The sequence below is a fragment of the Quercus suber genome, unplaced genomic scaffold, assembly GCF_002906115.3.
Source record: "Quercus suber isolate HL8 unplaced genomic scaffold, Cork oak 2.0 scaffold_5, whole genome shotgun sequence".
NCBI classification, from domain to species: Eukaryota; Viridiplantae; Streptophyta; class Magnoliopsida; order Fagales; family Fagaceae; genus Quercus; species Quercus suber.
In genome coordinates this window covers 265,449-276,939 of record NW_027069471.1, presented here as the reverse complement: position 1 = coordinate 276,939, position 11,491 = coordinate 265,449, and the positions used below count along the sequence as shown (strand labels likewise).

The 11,491-nt window shown below is 35.4% G+C and overlaps 2 protein-coding genes across 2 annotated transcripts; one reads left to right on the top strand and one right to left on the bottom strand.

Annotated features, from left to right (window-relative positions):
- Positions 1-3,060: 3,060 nt before the first annotated feature.
- On the bottom strand, positions 3,061-4,503 carry LOC112037055 (uncharacterized). The gene is made up of 2 exons (XM_065771748.1): positions 4,131-4,503; positions 3,061-3,486 (listed from the first exon to the last, which is right to left on the bottom strand). The coding sequence occupies exons 1-2, from the start codon at positions 4,476-4,478 to the stop codon at positions 3,223-3,225; spliced, it is 612 nt and encodes a 203-aa protein (XP_065627820.1). The 5' UTR covers positions 4,479-4,503; the 3' UTR covers positions 3,061-3,222.
- A 1,375-nt stretch (positions 4,504-5,878) lies between these two features.
- Positions 5,879-11,414, top strand: LOC112037061 (26S proteasome non-ATPase regulatory subunit 4 homolog). The gene is made up of 10 exons (XM_024069876.2): positions 5,879-6,010; positions 6,162-6,275; positions 6,378-6,483; positions 7,905-8,019; positions 8,095-8,304; positions 9,332-9,647; positions 9,895-9,970; positions 10,523-10,617; positions 10,705-10,773; positions 10,967-11,414. Exons 1-10 carry the CDS (start codon positions 5,999-6,001, stop codon positions 11,012-11,014), a joined length of 1,161 nt encoding a protein of 386 aa, XP_023925644.1. The 5' UTR covers positions 5,879-5,998; the 3' UTR covers positions 11,015-11,414.
- Positions 11,415-11,491: the final 77 nt, after the last annotated feature.

The following is an 11,491-nucleotide window of genomic DNA, read 5'->3' as shown; positions in this document are numbered from 1 at the left end:
GATTTTGATGAATCTAGGATATAGCGTGACAAACAAGTATAATGTGTGTGTGTGTGTGTTTGTGTGTGTCTGTGTGTGAGACTGAGAGTCATCTTGGGCATGTATTAGGTTAATGTAGGTTATATAAGTAATTATGAGGAGTTTTTATTGCGATTTCTCTTTTTTGGGTATAGCGAATATGTGGCGATGCTAAATGAAAATTAAGATTTATTGTTGGAGATTTTGATTGAATTTAGGATGTGGTGTCAACAAACAGATATAATATGTCATTATGTATGTATGTATGTATGTATGTATGTATGAATTTGTGTGTTTTAGTGTATACTGAGTTTCATCTCAGGTGTGCACTAGGTTCATGTAGGTTATATAGGCAATAACCTACATGTGAGATTTGGAGTTTTTGTTGTGACTTGTGAGATTTAGAGCCCAAATGAAATTTTATTAGTTGTCGGAGATTGTGATTGAGTCTAGTGCGTGTGTGTTTTGGTGTGTACTAAGTCTCATCTCAGGCGTTTACTAGGTTAACATAGAGTATATAAGCAATTAAGAGATCGAGGAGATCCAATTGTGACTACTGTTTTTGGTTATAAAGTAGTTGTGGTGCTTTCGTTGTGAAAATTGGTTGCTAAATAAAATTTTTAGGATTAGTTGTCAGAGATTGTGATGAATCTAGGATATAGGGTCAATAAACACTTATAACATGTGTGACTGCATGCCATCTTGGGTGTGTTTTAGGTTGATGTAGGTTATATAAGTAATTATGAGGAATTTTAATTGTGATTTTTTCCCCCCGTTATAGTGTAGATGTGGTGTTTTTGTTGTGACAATTTGAGGCTAAATGAAATTAGGATTAGTTGTTGGAGATTGTGATTGAATCTAGGATATAGTGTCAACAAACACATATAACATGTCATTATGTATGTGTGTGTGTTTTCGTGTTTATTTAGTCTCATATCAGGTGTTTACTAGGTTGATGTAGGTTATATTCTTATGTAGGCAATTGTGAGGAGTTCCAATTATGACTGCTCTTTTTTGGGTATAGCTTAGATGTGGCACTTTTGTTGTAACAATTGGAGGCTAAATGAAATTCTCAAGTGTTTACTAGTTTGATGTGGGTAATATAAGCAATTACAATGAGCTCCGATTGTGACTGCTCTTTTCTGGGTATAGCACAAATGTGGTGCTATTTTTGTAAAATTGGAGGCTAGCTGAAATTAGGATTAGTTGTCGGAGATTGTGATTGAATCTAGGATATTTTGTCAACAAACACATGTAATGTGTCATTACATATGCATGTATGTATGTGTCATCCAGGGTGTGTACTAGGCTGCTGTAGGTTGTGTGTTTTGGTGTGTACTAAGTCTCATCCCGGGTGTGTCCTAGGCTGCTGTAGTTTATATAAGCAATCATGATGAGCTTCAATTGTGACTGCTCCTTTTTGGGTATAATGTATATGTGGCACTTTTGTTTTAACAATTTGAGGCTAAATGAAAATAGGATTAGCTGTTGGAGATTGTGTTTGAATCTAGTGTGTGTGTGTTTTGGTGTGTACTAAGTCTCATATCGGGCATGTACTAGGTTAAGAAAGAGTATATAAGCAAATACAAGGAGATCCAATTGTGACTACTGTTTTTGGGTATAGTGTCGTAGATGTGACACTTTTGTTGTGACAATTGGAGGGTAAATGAAATTAGGATTAGTTGAAGAAGTTTTTGAATGATTGAATCTAGGATAGATAATAGCTTCTTGGTGCTGAGATTGTTATATATCAACATGTCAATAAATAATAATGCTTGGTGGTGATAAAAGAATTGGTAAGCTACAATGATTTTTTGTCATGGAAGGCATAGATAATAGCAATGCTTGCATTGTGTCTATTGGGCATTGATGGCTACTTGTTGCCATGGGGTACCAAGAATTAAGACACTACTTGAAATTCCCTGCCTTGGTGAAATGTGCAACCCTTCTTATTGCCCTTATGGAACTGGATAGGTACCTTCCTCTGGAAAAGGGTTTCCATTGGACAATTGGAGACCAAGTTTGTGTTGCTCTAAAAATTTTGTTATTGTGTAGTCTAAGATTACCATGTTGGAGAGCAGCATTTGGGAAATAGGGTGCTGTCAAGTGGCCTCTTCTATTGTGGTTTTGAAACCTTCACACAACATTCTGTTTGGCTAACCTACAAGCATACTAAATGGAAATAAACATCATATGATGAGGATAAACAGATAATATATATTTGCTTGAATACTTCAATTCAATCAATTGTGTTAATGGAATTGGAAAGTGAAAATGTCTTATTTGTATGTTATTTTCAGTAACTTTTTGGTGCCTCCCGCACTTCTTTTCTTTGTTTTGAATATTAATGGCAGCATGTTTCCATGGATGTCTGTTCACTTGGTAGTGTCAGATCACTCTGGCCTTCAGTTGCATGGCCACACCTGGCATAGATGTCCAGCTCAAGCCTTTGAATTGTAAAACTTTGGAAATTTACTGTAACTATTGAACTCTTAAGTCTTTGATCTTTTGTTTGTAAATCTGTACTTTGATTTGATGCAATGAATCTCACATTCTTTATAATGTCCTATATCCTGTTGAATATGCTCAGAACCAAATCAATCTTCAGTAAATAGGATTAAGGTTATGTTCTCACTATCAAAATGCCTCTTATTTAGTGTTTCCCTCTACTTGTCTGCCAAACCTTTCAGCACATTAAGAAAAGAGAGGGGGGGGAGGGGGGGGGTGAATAAAAATAAAGTCTAAATTACACTAACCTCCTTTGAGGTTTGGGAAGTGTCAGAAACCTCCTCTTATTTTCTGAAATGACACTTAGCCCTGTAGACTATTACTTTTATTTTATTTTATTTTATTTTTCGTGATTTTTGTTATCATATAACTGATGTGGTAGTAAACCATCCATGGTTGTTTTGGATGTGATTTTAATTTTTAAAAAAGAAGAAGTCTGTTTTGACTCAATTATAATAGCACATATATGGCCATACAGCGTATATTTCTCATGTTTTTCCAAACCTTGAACATGTGTGTTGGGGGGGGGGTAAATGATGATCAAAGTTACCAAAAATTCTAACTCTTTATTGAAGAAATCTCAAAATTGTACAAGGTAACACTCAAGGGTATACACAATTTGCCGACTGGCATGTTCAAATTAATACACAGAACAAATGACTAATCAACAACAAATACATTATTCTGATTCAAGGATTATTTATACACCGGAGTTGTGGAAACAAGAGATGGTCTATGATTTCTACTAATGGGTAACTGAACATAAACCTCATGAACCTCCTGCTTATAAACCTCTCCTCTGTCCCTGTCTATAGCATAACAAACATATACAGTATCAATCACGTTGTCCAGCACATGTACAAAGAAACCCAGCAATACAATCAGTAGCACCCATGCCAAAGCAGCCACAAAGTATGAATCAACCCCAAGATCGCTCACACCCTTTAATATAGCACAGACCTGCTTATGCACATTCATTAACATCAAGAATTTAGAAACAGAAAGGAGAGATAGAAAGAAAGAAAGCTTCAAAAAGTTTTTTTTTAAGTTCAGAAAGTAATGAAGATCATATAAACTAAGACAGAGAAATTATCAATGTTGGTCTAATGGTATAGAGGCCTTCTCAATTGACTAGTGTCAGAGGTTCGCAACTAAGACTAGCCATCTTTTGATAAGTTAGAGTGGCACAGTAACACTGTTTTATTTTTTATGATATTTAATCATTTCATGTATGCTTTGGAGAGAGAGAGAGAGAGAGAGATCTTTTCTTCTGTTCTCTCTCTCTCTTGGTTCCAACAAAGACTATATAAAAGATCTTAAAGCATTAAGCAAGTCACAGCTTGTATTATCCTCCCCCCCCCCCCCCCCAACCCAACTTTCCTCGTGTTTTTGGGCCAGATAGACAAGCCAAAATAGGAGATGCATGAAATATTATTGTCATCCAATTGCAATTGGAAAACATATGCAGAGTCATCTGGCCTGTATAGATACCACACATGTGAATCGGGAATTTTCTCCTCACATCATCAATTCATGACAAGATCCACTTGAATCAGTAATCATTGAGAAGCAAAAATGATTAGGGAGTCAGAAAGACTACATACCACAATGGCATATATAGCTGAGAGGACAAAAATAATTCCACCCAATAGGCGAGTGGAGATGGTCTCCACAAAGACAGCCGAGAGAAGATTACGTTTGAGAAGCTCATATGTCATTCTTGCAGATGTGCAATATGCTTCACCGGTTATTGCCACAAAATTAATTGTAAATTTGTTAAGAAAATCAACTGCTGACAGCAAAGCATTAACACAGCAACGTAGTACAAGGTTCACCATCCCTGGAGCATCATGTCTTGCACTATCAACAGCAGCACGCACCACACGTACAGCACAAATAAGTAGACCAGATAGACATATTGTGCCTGATGAGGGCCGAAAGCATTTCTGCATGTGTTTACAATAAAAACATAAGGAATCATATACCAGACTGTTGACATTTCTCTCAATAAAAAGTACTCAGCTAGGCATAGTTAATACTTAATTCTTTTCTTTTCCTTTTTTTTTTTTTTTTTGGGGGGGGGGGGGGGTGTGAATGTGGTTGGGGGGGGTGGTGTACTCTTCTCCTTCAAGGTTTGGGGAAATATAAGAAACCTCCTCCTATGTTCATAAACGACACTCTAGGTGCATCTTCCCCCCACCCCAGCAGATCTCCAAGTTGGGCAGTTACATTTCAACCAGATTCTTGAACTGTGAGATGTGTCTCTTCTAAGTTCGAATGCTGTTTACATGCATGCATATCAATTCAGCCTCAACTATTTCAGATGTCTGGTGCTTTCCTTGTAATCTATTGTATACATTACTATATGTAGGCCATTCAATATGACACGTCCAAATGGCACAAGTGAAGTGAGGAAGAGAAATTCAAACCCAGGTTCATCTTCATGGAATAACAGGGTAGTGCCACTCATCCATAATACTTTTAGCAATTATAAGCTATTGGAAAAACTAAAATGGAAAAAGTTTAGCCCCAAACTGGTTGGGAGCAAAGTTTTGTCCTTCCCTATTACCCCCTCCTTTCCTTTTACTCGGTTGGCAACATGTCACCAAAATCAATTATTGAGGCAAAAACTTGTTACATTCAAGCAAAACATGGTGCCTTCAAACATGTTGGAGCGTGTTAATGAATAATGAGTGCAAAAGGAGGCTAATATTGAGCCCCGCCTACATTGAGAAATAATAAAACTAATAAACAAATACATTTTAAATTGAAAGTGACTCGACTCCTTATAAAAAGTCAATCGATTACATTATAAAATTCAACCTTAACCAATGCTCTAAAGCACTCATAAAACTGACTACAAGATATTTTCACAACACCATGAAAGTAAGATCATATATTCGCGTTTATGGACAATTTTTAATTGGACAAAGTAGCTTCAAATCGGTTTAGACCTATTTTCTCCAACTCCATTACATCATGATTTTTAAGCCTATCCATGTTAATTAGTAAAACAAGTCACACAACTAAATCTGCACCTAAATAGCCTTTCCAATTGCCATATAGTAAGCGTGGAAGAAAATAACTCTAAACTTACACGAAGCTAAAACTTATACGAAAGCTAATTCTTTTTTTCTTTCACAGATTGAGCGAAAAGAGTCGGAAATAAAATTGAGTCGCAGAAAAACTATTGCCTCAAAACCTAAATAATAGCCGTAATAGTTTTATATTACTTTACGGCTTTACCCTTACGAAAGCATATATTACAACGACTTTACTTTCTTCATGTTCGACTTAACAACTAAAGTTTGAGTGCAGTAGCGGAAAAGAAAGAAAAAGACTATAACCTTAAAACCTCTTAAAACATCAAAAGCTCCATAAACTCAAAACATCAAAAACCCAAAAAAAAAAAAAAAAACAGCGTTAGTCTCAACTCTTCACTTCGCTCTTTGCTCACACAAGCTCAACAACCATGGTTCTCGAGGTTTGAACTGAAAACCCCTATTCTTTTCTTTCTGGGTTTCCTTTTTTTATGTATATCTATACTTCATATTCTGTTGAATTACGTTTATGTATGATATATGTACACATAAATCATGAATGTAATTGATGATGAAGTTTTTTGAATAAAACAGGCAACAATGATATGCATAGACAATTCAGAATGGATGAGGAACGGTGATTACATTCCGTCCCGTTTTCAAGCCCAATCTGACGCTGTTAATCTCATCTGCGGTGCCAAAACCCAGGTCACATATTTGTATTAGATTATGTTTTTCTTGTTATAATTTTATGATTTTATTTCAAAATTTTTTATTTAATAAAAAATGGGGTTTTGATTGAATTTATAGGCTAATCCAGAGAACACTGTGGGGATTTTGACAATGGCGGGAAAAGGGGTTCGTGTATTGGCCACTCCCACCTCTGATCTTGGCAAGATTTTGGCTTGTATGCATGGTAAGGTCTTTTTTTTTTTTTTTTTTTTTCACTTACTAGTCTATGTCTCTGATTCAATTTTAGTATTGGGTTTTTGGAAATTTTGTATTTTGATAGGTAAATAATGCAACTTTATTGATAGGGATAAAAATTTATGATATTGGGTTTTTGGATGTATATAGGTAGTTACTGCAATTTTATCAATGGAGATGATGAACACAAAGGATAAACATTCAAAAATATCAAGTGGAAGGTCTTGAGAGAAAATAATTTTATAGGCATTGCAGAATTTAGGTGACTCAATTATTTAGGGGTGAGAAACTATAATTGAAGTTCATGGGGTCATGCCATTTTTTATATTTTTGGTTGGCCCTGATTAATCTATTGAGAATTCGTAGTTAACTCCAAAAATTTTGTTGCGGACAGAGAATATGATTTTCAATAGGATAGAATGGCAGAGAAGAATACATATGGTCAACCCCAAAGTTTTTGGAACTAGGCTTTTGTTTTTGTTGTAATGGTAACTTTGTGTTGCTGATGAATAGTCTGATTTTTGATAGGATGGTAAAAAAATTTGTTGCTCACAAAGAATATGATTTTCAATAGGATAGAGTGGCAAGGCAGAATATATGTGGCTGACCTCTACGTTTTGAAACTAGGCTTTGTTGTTGTTGTGGTAATTCTGAATTTTTGTTGTTGTGTAATTCATTTAATAGGTTAAGCCTTTACTATATTATAGATGACTGAGTAAAAATTATAAATTCAATTCATATTTTTCACTAGAAAATAAAGGTTATCTTAGGTCACATGTGCAATACTATTCAATATAAAGATGTAAATTACTTTACTTCATTGATTCAAATGAAATTTGAGGACTGTCTACCATCAATCTTTATAAATTTATTGTATGTGAAAAAGGCCGTGGCCCCAATGACTGTTAAATTTGAATAGTAAAATTATTTTCGTTTAGAGTGAGACTTGTCTATGTAATTTGGAATTTTTTTATGGTTTGTTCATTCATAGTTCTGCAGAGTGATGGGAGATTATGTTATAAGATTGTGTGTAAAGGTCTATTCTTTGGTATCAGAAAGTGTTATGCTGTTCAAATTTCAGTTTCCAAAGACAGCATTTGCTCGAATAAGTATTATAGATTGAGGAGCTTGCTATTATGTTTCATACCTACACAGAATTGTCAGTTCTTTTAACTATTTTGACTCATGGCTTAATATATAACTAGATGGGAAAATTTGTTGTTCCTTGAGTGTCATGTACCTTTTTTTTTTGGGGATGAAACCACGATGATATTAGATTGCTACAGAACTTTGTGACAATAAAATGGGTAAATAAATTAGACATTTGCATAACTTTCAGCTGTTCCTTGTCATGTTGAAGTGCATTATTCTATCATATTCTTTTTCGATTTCTGATTTGCTTTTGTATAGGTCTCGAAATGGGGGGTGAGGCAAACATAGCTGCTGGAATCCAGGTGGCTCAGTTGGCTCTTAAGCATCGCCAAAACAAACATCAGCAACAGCGGATTATAATTTTTGCAGGAAGGTAAAAAATCTGAGCTTTGTGTAGCTCATTCATATTTGTTTATATCTAACCTTTTATTTTCCAACCTTTGTTTAGTCCTGTCAAATATGACAAGAAAGCGTTGGAGACGATTGGAAAGAAATTAAAAAAGAACAGTGTAGCTCTTGATATCGTTGACTTTGGTGAAGAGGATGATGAGAAACCTGAGAAGCTGGAGGCCCTCCTTGCTGCTGTTAATGCTAATGACAGCAGTCATATAGTTCATGTTCCTTCCAGTGCAAATGCTCTCTCTGATGTGCTTATCAGGTGGGTTCATGTTCTGTGTTTGTTTTTTGGCCTTTTCTTTTAAATGTATTTTGCATCTTGACATTTCGTCTGTGGTAAAAGTCATAATTTTTTGTCTAGAATAATTTGGAAATTTAAATTTGGATGTCAATGTATATTAGTAAAAAAAATCTATTAGAAAAAGTTTTGAGGGGGCCAAAAGAAATACATATTAGAGTAAAGCAAGTTGGGAAAGTCATTGACAGTTTGTTTTGAAGAACCTGAAATTGATTGAAATGTTCAATATATGGATTTTTATGATGATAACCAACTAAATATATGTGGTACCAGACTTTGCTGTTTGCTCCTGTAATGGTAAAGGTGGGTGTAACATCCCTACTACAAATAAAGAGAATGTTATGTCATTTCTGATAATGGAATATGTCATATATTTCTGAAAAAATCCTTGGGATGTCTGAATTTCATACCATATGAAAAGAGTAATTACTAAAGGATACTTAATATATATATATATATATGCATATATTCCCCTCATTTAGATAAAGCGGTTACAATTCACGAATCCATGACCACCTTTGTCACAACTTTTTGTGTCTTCCTATTATGCTTTCCCCTCTTGCTTTCCCTATCTTCTTGCAAAACCCTTCATAGACTGCTTGGCCTTTTGTTCCACTTTTCTCCCAACCTTCCATACCTCTTCATCTCTTCTTTTATATAAAAAGTAAATACTTCCACTTGCGCTTTGTGAGAAGTGTGCAAACATCATCCCTGAATCTCAACCAAAAGAAAAGGACAAAGAAGAAAGAAATAGAAAAGAAAAGGGTAGTAGGATAGAGGACAATCTGCATGAAGGTATTGCCATGTTCAATGTAGGACTTGATTTCCCTCTGACATATAACTTTTCGACAAATTGTGTGAACTAAGTTATAGGATTCTGATTTTGTTTTTCCTTGGCGCACATGTTTCTTCAATATACTAAAAGAATAAAATGGTGAATTTTTTTCCCAATCTTTTACATAAGTGATATAATTGTCTATTTCAAATGCAGTACACCTGTTTTCACTGGAGATGGGGAAGGAGGAAGTGGCTTTGTGGCTGCTGCTGCGGCTGCTGCTGCTTCTGGTGGTGATACTGGCTTTGATTTTGGTGTAGATCCCAATATAGATCCTGAGTTGGCTCTTGCCCTTAGAGTTTCTTTAGAAGAGGAGAGGGCAAGGCAAGAAGCTGCTGCAAAGAGGGCTGCTGAGGAATCTTCTAGACAAGAAAAAGGAGAGGAACCATCATCCAATGCAGAAGATGCAACTATGGAAGAACATGTGAACGTTACAGCTCCTGAAGATATCAAAAAAGTTACTGAAGAAATGGTTGGTGTCTTCTTTTTAATTTCTATCCTTGACACTTGTGTGTGCGCGCGTGTGAACAAAGAAAATTACTGATGTTATGAGTAGTGGTCCTTTAAATTTCAATCTGAACATTTGTGGGTGCGTGAGCACTATTGTTGAATTATGTGTGTAATGCTCTAAGGTTATGGGTTTGTTTGCTTGGATGCCATTATTTGTTACAAAGAACTACTTCAATTTGACTTTGCCTTGACAAATGACTTGGTGTTAGGTCTCTGGATCTGGTCACTCTGGGGGCGATGTTGAGATGTCAGAGGCAAGTGCTGAGGATCAGGAGCTGGCCTTAGGTAAGTTATGTTTGCTTTATTCCATTTATTTTTGGGGTTGTATGATACTTTGAGTTATCTTTTATGTTGTTTTGCTTATTCCAACATTTGTTCCCCTTGTTTTGATGATTTTACTTTTCTCTACTTTATGCATACATGTTAGCTCTGAAGAACATGAAGCAATCTTCCATTTTCTATCATTCAACTTTTTGTTTTTTTGCTTTGTATCTGGAACAAATTTTATCTTCAATTTGTTATATGAATGCTATTCTAATTTCTAAGACACTTGTCTGCACCCATGCAGCACTGTTCTGTACTTTTTTTTTTTCTTTTTTTTTTTTTTTGCGTCATATGCTTGCAAATGTTAAGAGGGGCATTGTGTTCCTGCTTGTGATTTCTATATTAAACTCAGGCCTGACTCACTGTGATGGCCTTGTCAAAATTTACCAAGCTGGCTAAGTGGCGTAGTGAACTAAGAATATTCTAAGATTTTGAATCTTGAGAGAAATCCAGTTATTAATTATTACATTACTGACATCTACTGATCCATTACTGTAATTTTGTTGCATGCAGCTCTTCAAATGTCCATGCAGGAGGGTACAAGTGATCAATCTGTTGTAAGCAAGGTGTTGGAGGATCAGGCCTTTGTGGCATCTGTTCTTGCATCAGTATGTGTACAGCAACTTGCACTTATGAATTTCTAATAGTCAGTTTAGTATATGCTATCATTATCTTGACATCTTATTTTCTCACAGCTTCCAGGAGTTGACCCCAATGATCCTTCAGTGAAAGATCTGATTGCATCTCTGCAAAGTCAATCTGAGGCGAGTTTATAGAACTTTTTCAATAAGACCTGCATGGTTTAGGCATGGTTTACTAAGTATATCTGTGTTGCTGTCATCATTCTTATTTTCATCATGGCATTAATGTTTGTGTTTACTGTATCAACTTCTTGTAGACTTGTAGTGTATTTTTTTTAACTCACTTTGTGTGTGCGCGCGTGGAAATCTTCATTAGGAACAACAAAAGAAGAATGAAGATGAACAACCTAAGGAGGACAAGTGAAGATATTTCTACAATACCGCTAAGCAAGAGCTTCAACTTCAGAACCCAATTCTACGTTTGAAAATGGATGATGCTATAGTTGCCTTGACATTGATGATCTATCTTAGAAGCATTCTGTTCCTTTCCTGTAGGCCTGATGTAGGCTTCTATTTCTCTTGGGACTATGAAGCTTTTGCGTCATTGAAATAGAAGTCAATTGAATTTTTCTTTTAAAATCACTGTTGCAATTTCTTTGTTAATATTTCTAAACGTTGTAAGCTATGTGATTAATTTTCCACAACTCCATGCCTTGTTTTATCTTCTATGAAAGAGAAGAAGAGGGTCTACTGATACTTTCTTCTAAAACTCCATGTACTCTATTCTGACACAATCATGACAACAGACTAGTAGTCTTTATTCATGGATTAATGTTTTTTTTTTTTGGGTCAGTGTACTATCTCATGTGTTAGGACCAGTATCACAATCTAATGCCTTATA